This window comes from Elephas maximus, chromosome 26, assembly GCF_024166365.1.
Source record: "Elephas maximus indicus isolate mEleMax1 chromosome 26, mEleMax1 primary haplotype, whole genome shotgun sequence".
Taxonomy (NCBI): domain Eukaryota; kingdom Metazoa; phylum Chordata; class Mammalia; order Proboscidea; family Elephantidae; genus Elephas; species Elephas maximus.
The window spans coordinates 12980762-13006295 of record NC_064844.1 but is presented as its reverse complement, the minus strand read 5'-3'; the positions used below and the strand labels follow the sequence as shown (position 1 = coordinate 13006295).

The 25534-nt window shown below is 41.0% G+C and overlaps 1 protein-coding gene across 2 annotated transcripts in view; it reads right to left on the bottom strand.

Annotated features, from left to right (window-relative positions):
* The window catches only part of FSHR (follicle stimulating hormone receptor), a 206418-nt gene extending 195541 nt beyond the window's left edge, over positions 1-10877 (bottom strand). For both annotated transcript variants that reach the window (XM_049870547.1, XM_049870548.1), the window contains exon 1: positions 10726-10877. In XM_049870547.1, the coding sequence (XP_049726504.1) occupies positions 10726-10877 (152 nt within the window). The remainder of the gene's footprint in view (positions 1-10725) is intronic.
* Positions 10878-25534: the final 14657 nt, after the last annotated feature.

The following is a 25534-nucleotide window of genomic DNA, read 5'->3' as shown; positions in this document are numbered from 1 at the left end:
AACTGGAGGGAAATAGAGTGAATTAGCCAAAGCAAAGAAGATTGTGGAAAGCTTAAGGGGCAGCCAGATCTCCCACTAGGAGCAATGGGATGAGGGCACCTCCTCACCTGAGCAAAGCACCAAAGGTTATTCTCTAGAGAGAGTAAAATAGAGATTTTCTGGGCTTGAGGACACAAGGCACTACATATGACTATTGGAATCTGAGAGTCCGAGCCACCATAACCCTGGCATTTAGGGCCTAAACCTCCAGGTGGGGATTAGGAAGAATTTTCTCTGGGGAATTTGACTAGCTCAAAAGGCAAGATCTACAGATACTGACATCAGCAATTCTTCAAATAAATGGCCCCGCCATTTCTTTTATGAGGGACTTACTGCTTCCGTGGTTATTGTTTTCACTCTTTTCTGTCCAGAATCTTAGCTGAGACCTCTGCTTCCAGAGACACTTTGTAATTTTCCTATCTGGCTATCATAACTTTTTGTTCTCTTTCCACTTGTCTCTAGTATTTGTTTGGGGGAATGAGATGCCATTCTGAGACGGTGTGTTCTGATTGAAGTCGCTCAGTAGATTTTCAAAACCAGAGGCATGATAAGCAATTTTGCTCCTGCATGCTGGAGTGCAGATGACCTCTCTGCTATTCGCCATAATTCTTAAATCTGCTCTCCTTGCCTTTCTAGTTTGTCTCCTATGTTAAAACAGTGTTTCTTGTCGCATTTTTTTTTTTTTTTTTGCTGCTGCCTCCTCCCAATATATTGACTTGCAGGAATGCCACCTTGCTTGCCCACAGAATAAATACCCAGTAAATGAAGGCCTCTTTCCTTCCTCCCTTGGAAGGCATTTGGCTCCTTATGTGCAGCCACCATCCATCTGTCTGTGGAGGCTTGAGTGTTTCTATGATGTTGAATAGGTTTCAGCAGAGCTTTCAGACTAAGACAGACCGGAAGAAATGCTTGGTGACCTAATTCTGAAATTCAGCCATTGAAAACCCTATGGATCACAACAGTCTGACACATAACCAATCACGGGGATGGCACAGGACTAAACAGCTTTCATTCTGTTGGGCATAGCGTTGGTTCCTATGAGTCAGGAAAAAAAAAAAAATCCATTGCCGTTGAGTTGATTCTGACTCATAGCTACCCTATAGACAGAGTAGAACTGCTCCATAGAGTTTCCAAGGAGTGCCCGGTGGATTTGAACTGCCATCCTTTTGGTTAGCAGCCATAGCACTTAACCACTACGCCACCAATGTTTCCTCCTATGAGGAGGATTGGTAGCTAACGACAACATCAACAACAAGGTATGTGGCGCTGGAAAGGGCTTGAGGCTGATTCTTGGGACTTTATCAGACTGTGCTCTGATAATGGAGCATGGTTATTCTTTTATATTTAAATTATTTTTCTCTTCCAAAGCTAACAAAGCCACAAAAAAACAGTTTGAAATGTAGGAGAAAGAGAAATTGCCCGTAAGTTCAAGTGCATTCAGTCTTTCTTATACTAAAGTAGAAAATCTTGAGGTGCGTTATTTTCAGAAAAGGCATCTGGGCTTTGTTAAGGTTAAATTTTGGGATTACCAGATTTCAGAGATTACACACAGCTGCCTTGGGGGAAGCTGGCATACAACCCCGTTGATGCATAGATGCTTTTTACCCACTCCCTCCACAGTGAACACATAAATAGTTTTCACAAGCACAAACAGCTTTAGAAAAACTACTAGGTTGGCAAAGAACATAGCACAGCCTTGGCTTCCCTGTTGGTTGCTATTCCTACCTTCTTTGTCATTGCCTTCCAACCATCCCTACTCAAAGGTTCCAGTCCCTCGTATTTTCAGAATTCAAAAACTCCTAGTGGAACTTCAAGATTTTAACATCTGCCACGGAAACCCTAACATTAATTTTGTGGTGTTCATTTGTCATTCTATTTCAGTGTCTGTCAAATAAAGGCCCTGTATTTTACTTCAAGTCTCCAGTTGGCACAAACAGTTGATGCTCTCAGCTGCTAATTGAAAGGTTGGTGGTTTGAATCCACCCAGAAGAGTCTCAGAAGAAAGGCCTGGCAATCTACTTCTAAAAAATCAGCCATTGAAAGCTGAACGGAGCACAGTTTTACTCTGACACACGTGGGGTCGCCGTGAGTCAGAACCGAATCAACAGTAACTGGTAAACGGTATTTTATCTCAGGCCCCGTAAAATAAAGCAAAGTCCTTTCTTAGAGTAATTTCTAGTCTTTTAAAAAGGGGGTTAATTTTGGAAGTGGACCTACCCAGCCTGTGAGGTCAACCCTAGGCGGTCAGAGGGCAGATCTGGATGGGAAAGGCAGACACCCGTCTCCACATCAGCCCTCACTGGGCATCAGGCGGGCACACATCTACTCATTGCCTTCTACTCCTCCTTCATCTCTTCTAGCTTTCACATTCTGTGATTTCAGATTGCAGAAAGCAACAGGCAACTAATTGTGAAATGAGTGGTTAGGCAAAGGCTACTCTGTGTTCCAAGGGAGATTTCAATTGTTGTGGGTGAGCGTGAGCCCAAAAAGTGTATTGTCATTACTTGTTTACTGTTCTTCTCTTTTAGGAACTCCATGAGAAAGGCGACTGTGTCTTTCCTATTGATTATTTTCTCCCAAGGGCCCCGTATAATGCCTTGTGCGTGTATGATCCATAAATACTTGTTGTTGAAAGAAGACCTCGTGAAAAATGAGGGTTTTTACTTTGGTCTTAAAAGATGAATAATATTGGACAAGGAGAATATATTCCAGGTTGGAGAAAATAATGGTACTTGGGTAGGAAAACATAAGACATATTTGGTAGCTGAGGGAGAGAGAAAAGTGCATAAAGCAAAGGGTTGAGAGGGTGGAAAATGAAAGTGGAGCTGGGAGAATTAATTTGAGCCAAAAATATGGGGGCCCTTAATGCCAAACTTATGACTTTAGATTTTTGTCCTGAATCTGAGCATTGGAGTCCCCAGAGAAATTAGAGCAGAGGAAGGACTCAAAGGAGGAGACTGGGAAGGGGCAAAATTGAAGGCAAAGAAACAAATTCAGAGGCTGTTACTGTGAGGTGCTGAGGGAAATCACGAAGAGATGCCAGAGGCATCCATCTTATGGTCCTTCCTGTCTTCTGAACTTTAAAAGGGACAGAATATTTTAAATTGGGGCCAATCATGAAAGTCTAGTATTCAAGGCCATGGCCCTTCCATCTAATCCAAAAACCAACGAATAGTTGCCCTTGACTCATGGTGATCCCAGGTGTGTCAGAGTAGAACTGTGTTCCACAGGGTTTTCAACGGCTGATTTTTCAGAAGTAGGTTGTCAGGCCTTTTTTCAGAGAAGCCCCTGGGTGGACTCAAACCTCCAATCTTTCAGTTAGCAGCCGAGGATGTTGAACTTTTGCATCAACCAGCAACTCCTATATAAGAGGCCTTTCTTTCCCATGTCCTTCCTATTCCAAGATGATTCTGAAAAGATGAAGTGCTCAGTGACCTCTGTCAACCTTTGTTTATTTACAAAATCATTGTTGGAGCTGGGAGCCTTCCCAGAGTCTTTGGTTCAAAACCCTCACTAAACTGAAAATAACAAAAAACGAACATGTCTGCATGGGGGGTTTCAATGCTGTGTTTCGAAATGGCAAAACTGTCTATTAACTATCCCAAAGAACACCCCTCCCAAGCCCCACAGCTCTGTTTGGAACAGCTTAGAAATTACACAGCCACTTGAATCTCAGTCCTAGAAAAAGCCCATTGGTTTTGGAAAGTTTGATGTCTGAAGAAGTTTATAAAATCAAAGCATTCTAAAATTGGAAGAAACCTCAGCGTTATTTTACCTCCATGTTTCAACCCAGTGATGGATTTTCTCTCTGATAACCACAGTGAGTTGATCTTTCTGTTTTATTGAAACTTAGCTGAACTTTTGGAGTCCTGCAGAGCCCTGGTGGTACAGTGGTTAAGAACTACAGCTACTAACCAAAAGATTAGCAGTTCAGATCCACCAGCCACTCCTTGGAAACGCTATGGGGCAGTTCTACTCTGTCTTGTAGGGTCACTGTGAGTCGGAATCGACTTGATGGCAATGGGTGTGGTTCATTTCTTAGAGGTTTCCATTAAGCTTGGCACTAGGGAGATAGGAAAACTGGCTCATGATGGATATTGTCCACTGATTCTTTCTGACACAGAATTCTGTGAAAGCTGTTGCTGAAGGCAGTCTGGGAGAAGGGTTGAGAGAGAGTGGGTTCATTCCATTGCTAGGACTAAAAATATAATTGAGCTTAAGTCTACAACGAGGGTTTGGTTTCTTTATTCAAGCATTTTTGCACGTTCCTTGGAGATTTTCAGATCAGTTGGCGTATTCCATGTGAAAGAATAATGCAATGGCATGTTCAGGTCAGAGACACAAAACATAGTCTGTGATACTTCAGGAAGAGGTCAGATTAAGAACAAACATGCAAATCTCATTATAATCAGATCCTAAAATAATTACCCTCTTTCTCAGCTGACCTTGTGGGATATATAAGCTAGAAGCCAGTCTAAATAAAGCCCAATTGGAGAGTGAAAATCTAACAGCTTAAAAAAAAAAAAAAAAGCTAGTCGAATCAGCCACAGTGAGTGGATGACCCAATTAGAGGCACTGGAGAAGGATAATCAACAGTCAGGTGAATTTCCCATTCACCGCCAAGATGTTCTGCTTGTAAAGCCTAGGATCCCTTGGGTGAGGAAGGCCAGCACGCACCTTTATGTGCGCAAAGAGATTTTACCATCAGGAAACAAGGGCAGTTCTGCCCCCTCAGCCCCCCACTCTTCAGTTGCCGATAATGTCTCTGTAAATGACAGCTCTGAGCCAATTCTCAGGCTAGCGTTCATCTTCTACTTTGAAGGAGTCTTTTTCTGCAATGTAATTTCCACTCTTCCCCTTTCAAGGCATTGCATTCTACAGCTGCTCCTTTAGTCATTTTTTCTGAGTCCTCTGCAGGGAATATCAACCTCCCTTTCCTCCAGCCCAATTAAATTGCACATGTTGGACATAGACGTATCATTTCTCACTTAAGTAGGTGCAGGATTTTGTGTCGAGAGAAAGGATTATGTATTAGCATGAATGAAACTGTGCTGTTTGTTTCCCTCAAAAAAAAAAAAAAAATCTCGACGAGGCAGGAGGGGTCTCCGGGCATAGGTACCAGGGCAATCTGCACAGCCGGGGGTTTGGTTTTGATCGCCAGATCCAACTACACCCATCAAAGCACACTTGGGGAAGGCAGGGAACCTAGGAATCAGCACTTGCAATTTGACCCTAATTGGCAAAAATTATATTTCTCTGAACATATATTTCTGTCTTTTCCTTTAAAATGCTTTTGTATTGACTATTTTAGTCATTTTCTCAATATTCTTGTTAGGGATCCAGAGAGGCAGGTATTATCACTTAACAGAATTCCATGACATGCCCTGAGTATAGAATATTCAGTTTGACTTAGGAGAACTCATTTCCTGTCTATGTATCACGATATCTGAATAAATTAATGAGCTCCGGAATGACATATAGGCATTTTCTTAAAACAAACACATAAAAAAAGCAAAGAAAATAAGAGAACTATCCGGCCCTATAGTAGTTCACTGCAGGAGAGAACAATAATCATCATTTATAAGAGTCTTTACTTCAGTGCCAAGGAGCAGAGCAAGTAAACAGATGTTAATTCCCCCTGATTTATTGACTCACTTGTTCTACACGAAATTGAGGGGCCAGGACGTACATTGCATTGAGTGAGGCACAATAAGGAGAACAAAGGAAATTTTTATTGTAGTCGAAGAAATAAGACACACACGAAGAATTAGATGCAAAGCAAGCTTAAGTATGAAATGAGTGGCACCGGGGTTCAGATGAAGGAAAGATTAAACAAAGATGGAGTGGTCAGGGAAGATTTCATGAAAGAGGAAACTTTCGAGGAGCCCTGGTGGCGCAGTAGTTAAAAGCAGTGGCTACTAACTAAAAGGTCAACAGTCGGAGTCTACCAGCCACTCCCTGGAAACCCTACGGGGCAGTTCTACCCTGTCCTATAGGATGTCGTGAGTTGGAATTGACTTGACAGCAATGAGTTTGGTTTTATCGTGATTACATTGAGTTTCAAGAGGCAAAGAAGAAACTGAGGATAGAACAAGCAAGAGACACAACATAAAAACACACAGAGAGGAAAATGTACAGGATGTGCTTGAAAACAAGTCCATATCAGCCTTGTGGAGTAGGTGCTTCTACTGGGTACAAAGTCAAGTCAGAAAGATGGGCCACCGAATGATTTTGAGCCAAGGAATTGTAACACGGTGGCAGAACTGTTTTGTGAGGAATAACAGAGTGCTGGCGTGCATGTTGATTTGGAGAAAAAAGGGATTGGTGGGAAGGAGATAAATTAGGAAATGATTATACAATCCAGGCTTTAGATGTTCAGGGACAGACAAAGATGATGGCGATGGAAAGAGAGGATGAATGCTAGCAGCAATAGGAGAGTTTGCAAAAATGGTGACATGGGAGGTCAGGAAACGATATGGAGATTAAACCATCACCATTCAACAACTGGGGAAGTCAGGAGGGGGAGTCTGTCTTTGTTTTGTAATCCAGTGTTTTATTTTTCCTTTCTTTAGCTCAGAGCAGCTAACACCCAGTTCCCTCATGGCTTCAGAGCCGTCTCCTTCATGAAAACACAACACATTCCTAAACAGCTACTTTTCAGGCACAAATTGGTGAAAACTCAGCCCAGTGTTCATCTTCAGGTATTATTGAGTACTGGATTGGGGCTGAGGGGGGCTGGACTGCACCTCAGACTTTAGAAGGAACTCATTCTGGTAGCTGAGGTTGGATGGACCAACCTTTCCACTAGGCCTTCCCAAAGCAGATCTGTAGAATATTCTAGAAGATGCTCTTAGAAGAAAAGACTCCCAATTAAACATGCTTGGAAACCTTACAGACTTTACTTCCTGGGCTTGGAGAGTCTCAGAACTCATTGGCATAGCAAAGGCTGCCACTTACACACAACACTGATATACCCTGATACTAAGGACCTACTAAGGAAAGAGTCAACTAGACACACTTTAAAGTCCTATATACCTAAAAAACAACCTTTGGCTATAGGATATGGAGAGTGATATAAACTAAGACAACAAAACACAGAATATAAGTCAAAGAAAGAAAATAAAAAGGGAAAAAGATAATTAGAAGTATCCCCAAACCAAACCAAACTTGTTGCCGTGAGTTGATTCTGTCTCATAGTGACTGGATAGGAGAGAGTAGAATTGCCCTGTAGCATTTCCAAAGAGCAGCTGGTGGCTTTGAAACTCCCGAGCTTTTGGTTAGCAGCTGAACACTTACCACAATGAGATATAAGGACGTGCTGTGAGGAGAGGGGCCCACACAGGCAGCTCGTACTATGATCCCAGTACAGGTCTTCTAAAGTCAAGAATGACCACAGATGGACCCTTCACTTCTCCTAATGTGATACTCATCTGACCTGGCTGAAGAAAAAGCGATTGTCTCGATACTGTCACTTAAAGCTGATATTTCAGGTTTACAATGAATGTTCACATTCTTAGGAATTCTAACTGTGGAAACAATAAGCAGGATCAAAGAGTCCTTTCCAGGTGCATTGGCTGTGTCCTCTGCCCTTCTGGTGAGCCTGAGTTTCTGGAATAAGTCAGAAATCAAAATTCCTTTGACTGGTCAGAATGAAACCTGCTCCCAGAGCTCTTGGCAAATATTGGGAGCCTTCAGGAATCCATTCTCTTACCCAGTAAGTAAGCTCATAGAGAGTAAGTAGTATCGTCACTGGGTGGAGATTATTCTTAAGCACGTGGAAGACTGTACACTGTCAGAGCTATGAAGAAATTTATATCCATTTTCCAAAGCATTCTCATACTTATTGACTCCTTGGTTCATCAAGAAAGCCTTCTGTGGTAAGTGTAAGTTTTAGCCTAATGCCTGACAGCTGATAACTACCACCCCCACCACCACCACAACCACAACCTGAGAGGCGTTGTGCTAGGTGTTTTACATACATCGTCTCATTAATCCTCACAGAAACTCTAGTTGTTTAGCACATCTTACAATTTCCATTATACAGAGGAGGGCCCAGATGACAGAGCTAATAAAAACGGCCCAGCCTAGGTTTGAACTCAAATTTCAGTTCTCAAATTCTAGAGGCGACGCTTTTCCATCTCTGCCTTGTCAGAACCAGTTAAAACCTGTCCTATGAAGATTACCTCCTAACTCCTCTGACCCACGGCACTGTCCACCTTGTTTAGTACTTTCTCCGTGGGGCCAGATTGTCTCAGGATGCCTAAACCCCACTTAAGCCTATAATATTTAACCATCTCCCTCAAACCAGTAAACCAGCTGCTGTCGAGTCGATTCTGACTCATGGTGACCCCATTTGTGCCAAATAAAAATCTGTGTAAGGTTTTCATGGCTGTGGCCTTTCAGAAGCAGAATATCAGGTCTTTCTTCTGAGGCACCTCCGGGGGGGCCCAGATGCCAAGCTTTCAGTTAGTAGACAGGCACATAACTGTTTGTACCACCCAGGGACTCCAAACCCACCCACCCCAACTATAGTCTAAGTCAGAAGTGGACAAATAAGTGCCTGTAGGCCACATCTGGCCTGCCTTGTTTGCCTGTGATAAGAACACTTTTCACTTTTTTACATGATTGAAAAAAACCAAAAGAAGAACAATATCTTGTGACATATGAAAATTATACCAAGTTCAAATTTGAGCATTTGTTAATAAAGTTTTATTGGAAGTCACCCATGCCCATTAGTTTAAGCGTTGTCTGTTGCTGCTTTTGCACTGTCTTTGCAGAGCTGAGTAGCTCCTGGAGAGACTGTATGACCCACAAACCCTAAAATATTTACTGTCTGGACCTTTATAGAAAGTTTGCTGACCCCCCCCGGTCCAAACTGTAAACGATGACCTTTTTTTTTTTTTTTTTAAAGGAAAAAATGAAAGCAATCAGAAGGCTTTCATTGCATACAGCATGCTGAGGACAGAAACACAGAAGTAAGATTGAATCCCAGCTCTACCCCCCAGAAACTGTGGGGTCGACTCTGCCCATGTTAATCAACATATTGGATGAAGTTGAGATGGGCCAGAAGATGTGGAAGGGAAGGGTCAATGTCTTTTAGACTTCACTAGAATCCAATCAAGCAGACTGAGAAGGGGTTAAGTTAGCTGCCCAGCCACTTAGGACCAAGTGACTTCATCTAGGAGCTCAGGTACATTGACCCTTTCCTGTGTTTAGAATGACCTTGTAAACCAGACTGTCTTTGTATACAGGCACATTTTTTCAGCATAATTGGGAATATCTGACTCATCTAAGGCACTGTAGCCAAAACACAGAGTTGACCAGTTGTTTTCCCTCCATTGCTGTTGCTGGCTCTGGACAAGAACTGAGGCCTTGTGATGTCAAGGGACTAGCTGGCAAGCACAGCCGACCACATCAGGGAACCATTTGTCTCTGGGTAAGAGTCTGAAACCTGACACCAACATGTCTGAGTGTAGACAGTGAACCGAAAAGATGGCCACTTTCTGCAATAAAATAAGAGTCGCCAAAAGCTTTAGAGGAGGAAGGTTGAAATAGACCTTCAGAACACAGGGTTGTATTTAATAACCTTGGAATAATATGCTGAGGCTATCTACAATCTCTGAGTCACAGTTCTCCAGTCCCCAGGAGACTACCTGGACACTTGCACAGCCCTGCCACCCTACTGCTCTAACACAGTCAGGCATAGGGGTTTGGAGGAAGGAACAGTAGACTGTATGTCTAAAGGCCTGATTTTCCTTTTGAGCTCCGATTCAACTCATTGTGACAGTGTGGGCAATTTTCTTTACTTTCTGGACCTCAGGTTCCTCATTTGCAAAATGAGGAGACAGAGTAAGTTGATGTCGAAGTTCTCTTTTAAGTCTCTGAGAGTCTGTCTACTTCCTGTTAAAATAACCCTTTGCGGTCTAGTCAATTCTGACTCATAGTGACTCTACAGGGCAGAGGAGAACTGCCCCACGGGGTTTCCAAAGAGCAGCTAGTGGATTCGAACTGCCCATCTTTTGGTTAACAGCCATAACTTTTAACCACTGCACTACAGGGCTCCTTCTGTTAAAAAAAAAAAAAAAAAATAGTTCGGGATAAATACAAAGCCAAGAATCACATTTTCCCAGCTGTATGAAAGCTATTCTTTATCTGTCCCTCGCTCACTACCTCCCCTTCTCCTTTCTTTCTTTCTTTCTTCCCCGGAAGAACTATTTGCTGATGCCTCCAGAGCTCCGCTGATTCTGGCATTCTCTGCCTGGTTGAATTTAGTGCCCTCAGAAGACACATATTGTGTATTCCATTAGGATCAAAGTCTTTCTTTCCGCCTCTATTCTGGGTCTTCTAAGTTTCTACTTTCCCTCCGTTTTACTTTCTGGTTCCACCAAAGGTGTACGGAACCCAAGAGCAAATGCGTTGAAAAGACTAAAAAGTCTTCCCTGATCTTTGGATTCAGGTTTCCACACACTGCCTTTCCTAACAAATGCTGAGAGAAACTCTCACCAAAGATCCTTGGAAAGCCACAGGCAGGAGCGTTGGGCTGGGGGAGTTTGTTTTTTCCACGCCTTTGGTCAGGGCAGAACTACTGCAGCCTAACAGATACGATCCTGAAGTGAAAATAATCACAGTACCCAACGCTCAAACGCCAGCCACGCAGCTGTTCCTTCCACTCCCTGGCTTACTCACAGTTCAACGGCGTTCCTGGGGATGTCGGAGGGAATCTCTGTCACCTGGCTCTCCTGGCAGAGGAAAACCCTGTTAGAGCAGTGACAGGTCCTGTGATGACATCCGGAGCCCAAGCTCAGGAATGTCAGCAAGGAGGCCAGGAGGAAGGCCATGCTTATTTCTCCATCCACCTGCTTTCTTCCTGCCTTTGAAGAGAAAAACTCCACAGATTCAGAGGTTCCACGCAGCGCCCTTGCAAGAAGAAGGAATCTGCCCTGAGAGCTGGTAGGGTCACGTGACCCACCAAGGGACAGGTTTTTTTTTTTTTTTTTTTTGGCCACTTCCAGGCGAAGAGCGAAATTTTTGTGTGCCAGCCGTGATTTCCGGAGCAAGATAAGCTACTCCCTTGTCTTTCACGATTGAGTTTCTTAGACCCTGACCCAAGGAAGACAGCAAACAGAGCCTTGGCGAGCTTCTGGAACTGTTTGCTTATCTCACTGCAGAAGCGTTCTTGCTGGTCACCATTCTCTTCTTAACAGGGTGACACGAGTGACATTCTCCAGAAAAGAAAGACACAAGCCACCATGTGACACATCATCAAAAGAGGGTAAGGTCCTTAGGTGGTTCAAATGGTTTGTCCTGGACTGCTAATCTAAAGGCTGGCGATTCTAATTTACCCAGCAGTGCTGAGGAAGAAAGGCCTGGCAATCTGCCTTAGTGAAGTTTACAGCCAAGAAAACCCTATGGAGCAGTTCTACTTTGTACCCATGGGGTGACCATGAGTCCGAAGTGATTTGACAGCAGTAAGTGAAGGACCAGGGTTTGGTTTCAGTCTTCAGCTTTGACTTCTTACCCAGCCTACCTCACAGTAAACCAGAACATTGGGGTTGATGATTGGTTGTCTTTCTTACTGTAATTAATATTCCAAAGTGGCATTGCTCAGAAGGCAGGCAGGTGGGTTAGTGAGTTCCAGGCAGATTTCTGTAGGTGGAAGGCGCTCCTGAGGGGTATCCTCAGAGATCATTGACGGATTGGAGGGACCTAAGTAAGGAAAGAACTGTGTTTCCAGTGCAGATTTAGTGAACACCAGCACCTCCACCACCTAAGATTTATCTATCGTTTCTGGCTTCTCTCATTTCCAGGCTCTGAAGGTTGCCTTTGCCTTTTGGCAGTGGGCACAAACCAACTTGTTTAATCTGTGCTTTTAACTTGGTTTTAAATGTTCCCTGTAGGTGACAGCCCTGGCACTTTTACTGATGTTCCCATCTCTTTGATGGTGAGGGATCTGTGGAACGTTTGGCAACACATTCAAATGGCTTTCTACTTTCAACTCCAGAATCTGTGAAAATTAAAAGGCAGAGAACTCTCTAAGACTCTGCCTGCAACTTATTACCTGCTAAGATTAATTTCAACATCCTCTTTAGGACATTACTTGAAAAAAATTGAGTAATATGAGAATACTAGTAGGTATATATACACATATGTGTGTCTATGTGTGTGTAGAGATGGATGGATGGATGGATGGATGGATGGATGGATGGATGGATGGATGGATGGATGGAGGGATGGATGGAGGGATGGAGGGATGGATGGAGGGAGGGATGGATGGATGGAGGGATGGAGGGATGGAGGGATGGAGGGATGGAGGGAGGGATGGAGGGATGGAGGGATGGAGGGATGGAGGGATGGAGGGATGGGTGGGTGGATGGACGGACGGATGGACGGACGGACGGACGGATGGATGGATGGATGGATAGGTAGACAAATCATCCCACCCTAAAGGTATGTTGAATGGATTAAGTTACCATTATGGGAAAATCAGAAACAAGTAACTTTTGGGAAGAAGTTGTTAAATGTTCCTTATCTTGTTTTGGGAGTGACTGTTTCATTCTAATGCCAGGAATGGAAGACCAAGGCAGCATCTATGTGAACTCTACATTGTTCACAATCTTGGCTAACATGAACAGGTAGATTAGTTCACTCAACCATTGAACCATGGAATCACGGCCCCTCAGATCTGGAATTGATTTAAAGGCTATCTATTTCAATAGCCAACAAATGCTTTTCGCTTCTAAATACTCATATTAATTTAAGAGAGCTTTTCTCACCTCTGCTTGAATGATTCCAATGAGAAGAAACTCATAACCAGTTTAACTTTCCCCTCCTCCGGCTGCTTCACGAATTTCCTTTGATGTTGGGGAGCTCCAACAATACCTGAATTAGTTCTTACATACTAAGAAGAAATCTTTTTAAAGTTGAGATTCAGATTTTAAAAACTTGCTATATTCACAATTTAGAGATAATGTTTGTAACATAAATTCCATTATTAACATAATAATATGATGAACAGCTGTAGACTGAAGAAATTGGACATAACAGATACCATAGCATCTACTCAGTTGCTCCTCCTTTATTCCTTCGTGGAGTCCTGGTGGTGCAGTGGTTAAGTGTTCGGCTGCTAACCAAAAGGTTGGCAGTTCCAATCCACCAGCCTCTCCTTGGAAACCCTATGGAGCGGTTTCACTCTGTCCTACAGGGTCACTATGAGTTGAAACTGACTTGATGGCAATGGGTTTGATTTTTGGTTTATTCACTCTTGTGTTTCCTGTTTTAGAGATGACCATTGATCTGAATTTTGTGTTTATTTTATTTTTTTGTTTCTTAAATACAATTTTATTACCAATGTGTGTGTCCTTGAACAATATATTATTTAATTTTGATTGTTTTTAAAATTTTATGTGAATTGTATCACTCTTTAGGTAGTCTTTTGTTACTTGTCCCCCCCACCCCCACCAGTACACTAAAGTGTTAAGTCAGCAGTCCCGAGTTGTCCAAAGCCTGCACGTTTCAAAGAAAGATCTAGTGCTTTATCAGCTCCTGGGAGATAATCCCTAAGCACCTGGAATATCAAGCCTGAGGACCTGGGCCACTCCAGATCTTTTATGTTAACAATGTGATCTTAGGATGAGAGACTCGGACCATGCATTGTCAGTCTGACCTCTCAAGAGGCTTGAGACTGAATAACTAAGGTCAGCTATGCAGGATCCATACCTATGTGACCAACCCCCAACAAAACACTCAATACTTCATGTGTGTTGGCACACTTCACTGCTGGGAGAGTCAAGTACTCTCCATACCACTGCACTGGAAGAGGACAACTAGAAGGCCACGTCTTGTCACTCCCAGACTTAATGTCTTTAAATTTATTCCTAGGTGATATATAGGAGTCCTTGGGTGTCCTAAATGGTTAAGCACTCGACTACTAGCTGGAAAACTGGTGGTTTGAACCTACCTGGAGGTACCTCAGAAGACAGGCCTGGTGATTTGCTTCCAAAAGTTTTCAGCCTGGAATTCTACACTGCAGTTCAGGAGTTGGAATTGACTTGATGGCACCTAACAACAACAAGGTAACATGTACATGTTTTTTGCTTTTGTAAATGATATCAATATTTAAAATTACATTTTGTGTTTGTTATTGCTTTGTAGAAATGCAATTGGTTTTAGAATATTTATTTTATATAGAATTACCTTGCTATGCTTTCTATGTAGACAATTGTATATATGAATACAAAGGGGAGTTCATTTCTTCGTCTCTCTCTTTCCTTTTTTTTTTCTTCCCTTGTTAGGAAACACAGTACAATGATGTTCTTGTTGTTAGGTGCCATGGAGTGGTTCCGACTCACAGCGACACTATGTACAAGAGAACAAAACACTGCCTGGTCCTTTGCCATCCTCACAATGCTTGCTATGTTTGAGATCATTGTTGCAGCCACTGTGTCAGTCCATCTTGTTAGGGGTCTTTTTTTTTTTCACTGACCCTTTACGTTACCAAGCATGATGTCCTTCTGCAGGTCCCTCCTGATAACGTGTTCAAAGTACATGAGATGAAGTCTCACCATCCTTTCTTCTAAAGAGCATTCTGCCTGTACTTCCAAGGCTGATTTGCTCTTTCTTCCAGCAGTCCACGGTATATTCAATATTCTTTACCAACACCGTAATTCAAATAATGCCTCAATTCTTCTTTGGTCTTCTTACTCATTGTCCAGCTTTTGAATGCATATGAGGAGATGGAAAATTTCATGGCTTGGGTCAGGTGCACTTAGTCCTGAAAGTGACATCTTTGCTCTGGAACAGTTTAAAGAGGTCTTTTGCAGCTGATTTGCCCAATGCAATGTGTCTTTTGATTTCTTGACTGCTGCTTCCATGAGTGTTGATTGTGGATCCAAGTAAAACAAAATCCTTGACAACTACAATATTTTCTCCATTTATCATGAGGCTGCTTATTGGTCCAGTTGTGAGGATTTGTGTTTTCTTTATGTTGAGGTGTAACCCATACTGAAGGCTGTAATCTTTAATCTTCATAAGTAAGTGCTTCAAGTCCTCTTCTTTTTCAGCAAGCAAGGTTGTTGTCATCTGCATATGGCAGGTTTTTTTTCCTCTGAATCTATTTATTTGGTGAGTTATAAAGATAGTTTTATAATAAACTACTCTTACATTCCTAGGATTAAAACACTTGGTTGTGAGTTTTATTGTCCTTTTATACAATGAGAGATTTAGCTCCCTAATATTTTCCTAAATTTTTGCATCTGTGTTCATAAGTTACTTGCAATTTAGTAGTGAGTAATTTTATTCCCAAGTTTCCTTATATAGTTTAGTGTTAAGGTTATATTTGCCTCATAAACTGGGTTGGGGAATAATCCTACTTATTCTTGGGGAAAAAAAAATATTCTGATGAAATAATCTGTACCTTGAAAGTATGGCAGAACTTTCCTGTAAAGCTGTCTGTAGAACCTGGATTTTCATTATGTGTATGTGTAAATATTTTAAAATATTGATTCAATTTTTTATGTTATTAAACTATTCAGGCTTTTTATTTCTTCTTAAATTTGTTAAGTTCTATTTTTCTGGGAATTGGTCCATTTTCTACAGTTTAAAAAATTTATCATCATAGAAGTTTTTATTATTCTTTTAAAAATCTCTTCTGAGTTCCTTTTTCACTCCTAGTATCACTTATTTCCATCTACTCCTTTTCACTGATGATCCTTGCCAGAATTTTGTCTACATAACTTAAACTTTAAAGAACCAAATTTTGCCTTTGCAGCTCCTATTTTATGTTTGTTTTCTCTTTTCACAGCTATTGCTCTTATCTTCTCCTCTATCTTCTTTTGTTTTTCTTTTATTAATCTCTTAAATTGGATGTTACCTCATTAGTTTTCAGTACTTCTTCCTTTCTAATGAATACATTTAAGCTATAAATTTCTCTCTCATCTTGGCTTTAGCTCTGTTACAAAAATACTGGTAGGTGGAACAATTTAGTTCTAAATTTACACTTTAGTTCTAAGTATTTCTCAGTTTCCATTATGATTTCTTCTTTTGATCATACATAATTAAGATATGTGCTTTTGAAATTTATAAGCTATTGAAGTTTTGAAATTTATCACTTTTCTATTGACTCGTTATTTAATTGCATAATGGTCAATACACGTGGTCTGCATTGATTCTGTTTTTCCCCCAAGCATGTTAAGATATGCATTATGAATTAGTACACAGTTAATTTTTGTAAATATTGCGTGTGAACTTGAGAATAATCTATATTTTCTATTTACCAGAAGCTAGTTTCTACATTTGTCCCATAAATATAGCATCTTATTATTTTTCTAAAATCTCCTATATACTAATATTTTATAAATTTTACTTGAAATAATTGAGGCATTTTTGTTGAAATTTCACACTCTCATGATGACACATGTTGTCTCTATAACCCCATTCATTTGCTTTATGTATTTAAAGGCTATTTTATTTTAAGTTTACAAGTTTAGAAGATTGCACTTTGCTGACGAATTTCATATTGTATCATTTTACAGTATCTTACTCTAGTCATAATGATACCTTTTATCTTAAAGCCTATTAAGTATGATATTAATATAGATATACATGGGGTGGAAACCCTGGTGGCGTAGTGGTTAAATGCTACTGCTGCTAACCAAGAGGTTGGCAGTTCAAATCCACCAGGCGCTCCTTGGAAACTCTATGGGGCAGTTCTACTCTGTCCTACAGGGTCGCTATGAGTCGGAATCAACTCGACGGCAGTGGATTATCCATGGGATTGTCATGAGTCAGAATCAACTGAACAGCAAGTAACAACAACAATGGGAGTTTTTAATTTAGTAAATATTTTCCTAGAATATATTTTCCTATGTCCTTTGAACTTTTCTTTGCCCTAAGTTTTAGGCATGTCTTTTATTACCACTTAATAAGTGGATTTTGTGCTTTAATCCATTCTGACAACTTCTTTTTTTTTCTTTAAAGAGATAAGCTTAGTCATTTACATTTATTGTAATCATTGATCTATATAAATGCGTTTTTCTATCATGCGATTTACTTTCTATTTGTTCTGATTTTACACGCTCCTCTTTTTCTTCTGTGTTGCTTTTTGTTTTATTTGCTTCATTTTTGTTTGATCATTTGTTTCCTTTTTTGCTTTCTTTTGGTTTTTGTTTTATTATTCCATCCATTGTTTTTGACACTATATACTCTCCTTATAAATTTTAATTGCTACTCTCAGAGTTTTACTTTGTATAGTTAACCTGGGTGGTGCAAATGGTTAAGCACTCAACTACTAGCCAAAACGTTGATGATTGAAACCCACCCAGAGGAACCTAGGAAGACAGGCCTGGAGATCTGCTTCTGAAGGGTCACAGCCTTGAAAACCCTATGGAACCATTCTACTCTGCACACACGAAGCCACCCTGAATCAGAATTAACTCCATGGTAACTAACAACAACAACAACACATTTAACTTAATAGATTTAATTTCATCAGTATTTCGATTACCCTCCTGAAAAATACATGGGGCTTAAATTTTTAAGTCTATTTCCTGCCTAGATAGCCTATATTTATTGCTGTCCTGTATTTTATTTCTGTCGTTATTATATTTTCCTCATTATTTTATGCACTCAGTATTTGCTTAGATTATTTACTACTTTTTGGGCCAAGCCACTGAAACTCTTAGGAGTTTATTCTATTTTCATCTGCCTTTGGAGATAGTGCACTGAAAGCTTTGAGAAACATCACTTACAACCAAACACAATTCCTTTCCAAAGATAATCTTTCAGATATTTAAAGACCGCTATTTTTGGTGATGTGCTAGTAAGTGTTTAACACTGGTTCCCCCCAAAAGTCCTTATTTGTAGGATTTTTGGATTTCCATGGTGTAAATACTCAACCAGCTACCAGTGTGCTGTCATCTGGCTTGCAAAATTCCTGAACATTTATCAATCTGCTCTCAGGAGCCAGTATGAGCTGGTTCCAGCCCATCAATCGCTTTTTTGTACCTCTTGAATCACCTTTCTACTTGTCTAGGTAATCCCCGATTCCTTCATCCATTCCTATCTGACATAGCTTTGAATGTCAGATTATAGCTTTGAATTACAGCTTATCGGTGTCTTCAGTTTAGAACTTGGACTGCTTAACCTCAGAGGCAGACACCCAAAATATTGTTACGGGTTGTTTAACTCCATCATGAGTTCTAGGAAAATCTGGCCCGAGAGAAAGTATTTTAGGGTGTAGATATCTGCGGCCTGCTCTGAGAAGCAGCTATCTAGTGTTATATTCTTCTCCTGGAGTGAGGAAGTAATGGCTATTCATACGCATAATCATAGAATTGGGCGTTATAACTGTGGCAGCAATGTTTGGCACTAGTATTGGATGCAGAAGGAAAACAAAACTCTTGAATATAAAAGGGAAGTAGATGTAAAAAACGAGGCTCTACCACCCTACAAGAATATCAGGGGTGATACACCGGCAGTAAATGCCTTTTATTGAGTATTGAAAAATAGGTGGGATAATGACCTTTTTCTCCCTCTGTAAATCTCCCAGCTGTCCTTCTGGTTTCCTCTTAACTTTCACTGGCTTTCCTTCTCTTTGCACCCATTCATTCTGTTTCATAAGAGCTTCTTTGGGGTCATTTGCCAGTTTTCCTTATAGCAGAGCACGCCTTGTACTTAGCGCTGTCTTTAGCTTTCTCATCCTTCCGTGTAGACTTCCTAGAGGTTAAGAACTATGCAAACCTCAGGCGATGATGATTCTGATGATTTTCCGCCTAGCCTTTAGGAGTCCTACCGGGAAGTCAAGATCCTGATTAGCTTCATGTTTTCGTAACTTAAAATTTCCCAAAACTTAATACAAAGAGGAGGCAGTAGCACATTTTTGTACCTCTGGACTGGAGGACTAAGTGCAGTTTCTTCAGTTATAAAATTATTCCAAGGATATTGATGAACTCACAAAACTATATACAGTTCTTCACCAAGGAAGTTTTGCCATCAGAAATTTGAAACAGATTATAAATAAATCTGAAAAATTAATCTCCAAACCAACCATCTTTTCTTTTCAGGGCAGTCATGTAGATATAAGGTCTCTGGGGTTAGTGGGAGACTAGCTGTCTGTCTGTCTTGTTGGGCAGAAAGCTGTCCTGGTTGTGGAGAAAGTAGCTACACAAAGCCATACAAGTAGGACTATAAAAGTAGAGACATTTGTACTAGAGATTGTTCTGCCAAAAGGAAATGAGATCAGAAGACTGTAAGATGATGCTGTTTACTCTCTTATGTATTGAATCAGTTAGCTTCTGAAATATAACAGACAACCCAAAGTCGTTACGTCTTAAAGCAACCACCATTTGTTTTGTTCACGATTCTATAGGCAAGCAGTTTGGTCTAGGTTTAGCAGAGTAGTTCTACACTTGACTAGGTTTACTCACGTATCCACGCTCATTTTTGTGTGAGTTGGGGCTGGCTGGTCCAGTTGGCTTTAGCTGGGATGGCTTATCTCAGCTCCACATAGTCTTTCACTTTCCAGCAGGCTAACTTAAGTTTCTTACCATGGTGGCATTCCAGGAGGCTCAGAACTGGTATAGCATAACTTTGGCAGGATTCTATTGATCCAGATCTGAGGAAACAGACTCCAGCTCTTGATAGGAGGGACACAAAGCCACATAGCAAAGTAGTGAGCATCCAGGAAAGGAAATTATTGCAGCCATGTTGGCCAAAAATTTACCCCAGGAACCTCAGTGCTTAGAGGTCATCGTTGTCCATACTAGGTAATTTTTGCCTTTTTTCTTATTTATTTTTTCCAAAATAAAAGTTAGGCCAACTAATGGAGATGCTGGCAACGATAATACTGAAAATTTATTACTTTCCAAGAGAGAAAGTAATGTAGGCTGTTTTTTTTTTTTTTTTAAGTGTGACTACTATAAAATGATCAAAGACATTTATTCTCCATTCAGAAACGCTTATCTTGTAAGTCTGTATTTATTTTAGGAAAAAACACTCAAATTCCTGCTCTCTTTGTACACATTATCATCCTCTAGTTTCCATTGTTCATGTCAATCTGATGTAGTCTTGCTAGATTAGAGGACTTATTGAAGTATGCTATGAGACTTCTGGCAGGAATAAACATTCCTTGTGATATGGCAAGAATATAAAACATAGCTTGTGAATTTTCACTAAAATGTCATAATCTCTGGACATGAGATCAAGTAGCATCCTTGAATCTACATTATTATCAATATTTAAATAGTAATTATTGTTCTTAATATACTTTTTTTGGACAATAGGCTTTATTTAATGATATCATATTGCTCTATTATGTAATTCATAGCAATGATTAGACGGGATTATGTAAGTGTTGTGGAGGTGGTCAAGAGAGCTTTGGGATCCCACGGAGCCAATTGTCTGTGCTATCTTTTCATAAAGTCAACCAAGGAAGAAGCAGTGCACTAAAGTTGGGAGACCTGGGTTCCAGTCATAGCTTTGTCACCTGGCTTGGGAGATTTCTAATCATCAGAAAGTGATGTTCTTCTCTAAAAAGGGAACGTAAACACTTAGTTTACAAGGTTCTTGTGAAGGCAAGATGAGATGTCCACGTGAGATTGAGAGAGAGTATGTATAAAGGCATGGTATGAATGTATAATATTCTTCTCCCTAGAGCTGCTGTGGTGAGAGGGAGAAAAGTAAACCACTCATTGCTGGAAAAGGGAGTCTTTTTGATGAAATATTTCCAGATTGTTTACGTGGTGAAGTGATATGTGGACAGCTTTGGTCACATGACTGTTCTGATCTCCACGCTGCTAATGCTGCCTGAGCGGGTCACCACAATTATGCCACTGCTCCTTGCCTTCTCCCACTAAGGACTTCAGGAGTTCAAGGCCAACCTGTTATGGGTAGAATAAAGATATGCCCTCCCTGACTTGTCCTTGGCTGCTCTGGATAACAAATGAAGTGTACGGGCCAATTTGTATCCACAAAAATGCTACTATGAAGACCAATGATAGGTGAAGAATTTTTTTTTTTGTAAACTTGATGGGCAACTTGGTGTTGCTTTTGAGTGAACAAAGTGGATTTTGAAATTCTTGCATTACTTAAATTTCTCATAAAGAGATATGGAAAGCCTCAGGTTCCTTAAAAAATGGAATGAATTCAAATCACGTATTAGTCATAGCGAATGATCTTTCTGTCAATGTATTGATTCTCAACATGTCTAATTTTCTGAATAGCAGAACATGAAAAAGAGTACATTTGGGATTTGAGGTGCACCACTATGAAGACGGGGCCCTGGTGGCATGGTGATTAAGAGCTCCACTGCTAGCCAAAAGCTTATCAGTTCAGATCCACCAGCCACTCCTCGGAAACCCTATGGGGCAGTTTTACTGTGTCCTATAGAGTCACTATGAGACGGAATTGATTCTTTGACAATGTATTTTGGTGGCTGTGTAGACTATATGCTCCACTTGTTCAGACGCCAGGCAGGATTCTACGCAAAGAGGAGGAGCAGTAGCTATGTAGCTGGGCAGAAAGCTGCCCTGGTAGGGGAGAAAGTAACCAGAGAAAGGGTAAAATCCTCCTTTCAAAGAAAAACTAGTAGTGCTGTAAAAGAAGTTGATGTAGGCACATTTATACTAACAAATGCTCTGCCAAAAGCAAACTAGATCTTCCTAGACGACAGTTGCTGGTTTTGATCATGGGAAGTTTCTTTTCATAAAAAATTCAAAGCAAATGAATGTTCTCAGAAACGCTTATGGTGAAGGCAATATTTATATAAATCTAGACCTCATAGCTACCAAAGATGAAGTTTGGCACTAGGAACTGGTGAGTACCGAAGTCTTGGATACTGCCCCTTCCCTTGAGGAGCTTAAAAATTAGCTATGACAACACGACTGAAAGAAAGGACATCCTTTCCTTTGGAGGAATATAGTCAGGAATTGAAGTACAGCCCTATGCCTAGTTGCAAGCTACATGTACTATGGTGCTTGAAAAACACTGATTTTAAGCTGAGTCTACACAGCAGGAAAGATAGGGTTGGCAATTTTCTGGTTTAACTAGTTCCTGAGTCCACTTAGACCCCTCAATTCCAACCCGGAGTTAAACAAAATATTTTGAATATCTCCCCCATTTTGCAAGTATACATATATTCAAACAGAAAAGCATTTTAGGGGTATGGCCATTACATACGGAAGCATGAGTGTCAATTTTCAGCAGCCCAGAGCTGCAAGTTGAAAATCCAAGGCCTATTTTCTACTCCTTTTTTTTTTTTTAATTAACTTTTATTGAGCTTCAAGTGAACGTTTACAAATCAAGTCAGACTGTCACATATAAGTTTATATACACCTTACTCCATACTCCCACTTACTCTCCCCCTAATGAGTCAGCCCTTCCAGTCTCTCCTTTCGTGACAATTTTGCCAGCTTCCCACTCTCTCTATCCTCCCATCCCCCCTCCAGACAGGAGATGCCAACACAGTCTCAAGCGTCCACCTGATACAAGTAGCTCACTCTTCATCAGCATCTCTCTCCCACCCACTGTCCAGTCCCTTTCATGACTGCTGAGTTGTCTTCGGGAATGGTTTATTTTCTACTCTTAAAGTTGCAAATGAAGAAAAATCATATGGAGATTCCATTATTCATGAACATGGTTAAAGAAAAAGAGGAGTGAAATTTCACTGCTTTCAAAGAAAATTTATTTTGATTCCACACAGGGCCTTTCTCCTTTGCCTCACAACAATCTCTCCTTCTCTGCGGATACTTCAGGCAACCCTGGTGCCATGGTACTTGGTCCCTGCTGGGGCAGGGGAAAGAGAGCTGGTAAGAGCCAGCTCTAAAGGCTTGGGGCATCTGATTAGTTGATCAAGAATGTATTGAAGAGCAGCACTAGGTGTCATGGAAAAAACTGACCTGTAAAATGTAGACTTTGTCCTCAAGGTAGTCACTGACTCATAGGAGAGATGAGAACAAAGCATTTGAAGTGACACACACACACCAGTTGCCGTTGAATCAATTCTGTCTCACGGCGACCCTACGTGCGTCCGAGCAGAGCTGCTCTCCGAAGGGTTTGCAATGGTTGTGATCTTTCAGAAGTAGATTAGCAGGGCTTTCTTCGAAGGCACCTCTGAGTTCCAACCTTTCAGTTAGTAGCCAAGTGCTTCACAATTTGTGGGACTCAGAGACTAAAACCCGTTGCTGTGGAGTCGATTCTGACTCATAGTGACCCTATAGGACAGAGTAAAACTGTCCCATAGGGTTTCCAAAGAGCTACTGGTGGATTTGAACTGCAAGCCTTTTGGTAAACAGCAATAGCTCTTAACCACCGAGTCACCAGGGCTCTGACCCAGGGACTAACCCAGTGCCTTCGAGTTGATTCCGACTCATAGCGACCCTCTGGGACAGGAACCCATTTATAAGATATGGAGACTCAGATACTAAATTATTCAGAATTCAGGCTTAAGCTGTGAAAACAGTCATCACCTTGATTTATCTTGTGCTAACTCTGCTTTAGATCCCAGGCTAACCACTTCACTTAGGTTATCTCAGATCCTTACACCCACTCTACAAGGCACTGCTGTTATTCTCTTTTGACAGATGGGAAAACCTAGACCCAAAGAGGTTAAGGCAACTTGTCTGAGGTCACACAGCTGATAAATGATTAGCTCAGAATTCAAACACAGCCAGCTCTCCTGCACTTAAGGATAGAATTGTTTGGGAAGCTAGGGCAGTGCAGGTGAGGGGGGCTGGAGCAGCAGGTTGAAGCTTGTTGACTGGCTGGCTGACCCAGTGACTTCTGCTGGGAGGAGGGCCCGCTCCCTCTGTTGCCTTGGTGATCCAGGAAGGTGGTAGGCCCCCTCATTTGTCACTGCCATGTGGCCCTGCTGAATCATTGCAACCTCAATGTGGCCAAATTACCTGCGTAAATACTATATTTTTAGTTTCATGGCTCTGACTTAGCTGGAAATAGCCTTGATTTAATGCCAATTTTTAGAGTGATGTGTTTAGAGAAACCATTTAATTTATCATGTAGACCAGGACAATTTTGAGAATGCAAAGGGATTCTATTAGTAATTATACTGGAGTAAGAGGAATACCCTGGGACTAGGCCAGGCATCCAGGACTTCTGGTCATCCTCACAATATGGGATAAAGGGCTACAGTTAACATGGAAATGAGACCCACATCATTCAGACAAGAACATCTTCAAGGCAGGGTACAGCCAAATGGAAGCCAACTTCATCTACTGCAGCAGGGATTATCTCCTGTTTGATGTCAGGGCACGAACTTGGGTGATTCAGTCCCTCAGCTTTCACCCACTTCTCACTCAGCCAAGGCAGCTCTGGTTTACCATGCCAGAGTGACATTGTTTTGTGGCAACATCTTGCTAACTGCCAAAGTTAGTGAATTTGGACATCTCTAATGAAAACCCTGGTGGCATAGTGGTTAAGAGTTATGACTGCAGTTCAAATCCACCATATGCTCCTTGGAAACCCTGTGGGTCAGTTCTACTCTGTGCTATAGGGTCAATGAGTTGGAATTGACTTGACAGCAATGGGTTTGGTGTTTTTTTTTTTTTGGTTTTTAGTTTAATAGGAGTTAAAGAACTTTTATCCTTGAAGGCCGTAACCTTTTTTTTTTTTCACTTGAAATTTACAAATTGGACCACAACCAGAGAGGCTGGAATTTCTCTTGTAGGTAGTCTAATCCAAAGGCTTTTCAAGAAATTGGAAAATATCATGTGCTGCTGATTTGGGCTCCACAAAAAAGGAAGGGCATTGAGTGGGGAGGAAGGAGAGATGAGGAAGAAGGGAACAGGGGAGGGTAGTCTAGATGGCTTAAACAACAAATCCAGGAATATCTTCCAATGTGACAGTGGACTTCTGACCCAGGACTCCTCCTGTTTTCAATGTCAGACCCACTTGTCATTTGTGCTTTTTGGGCTGACAAACAGGTGTTGATTTGTGACAGCATCATTGATCAAATGACACATTGTCATGTGTTATGCCTGGTAATAAGGAAATATCACAGTGCTTCTTGGATTAACTTGACAGTATCAGTTTAGATATTGCTTCCAGTCCTAAATTTTTCTGGGAATGACAACAAACTCCTTTGTCTAAAACCTGAGTATATTTTGCAATGAATACCAAGTACAATGCTTGCCCTGAAACCAGGCTCCTCAACAATTCCCATCAGATTACCCGTAATGAGGAAGGAGTGTTGAAATCCCCAGTAAGTTCAGTATTTCACTGGAGTCTCTTACATTAAATTATGAATATAGGCAAATTTTACTTTATATTTTAGAATACAGCCATATCTACTAAACTATCAAATTCTCAAAATATTTTAATAAGAGTTACATGCAAGGATGTGTCATAGTTATTCTGCAGTTCTATGTTTTGCCTTAGCAGGATACCACATCTCTCATTTTAAGAATGAGGGGATAAAACCATCCCAGAGAAGCTGACTGCAGGGAGGAGTTAATTATTTTTAGAGTTGAAGACGTACAGTTTTGACTAT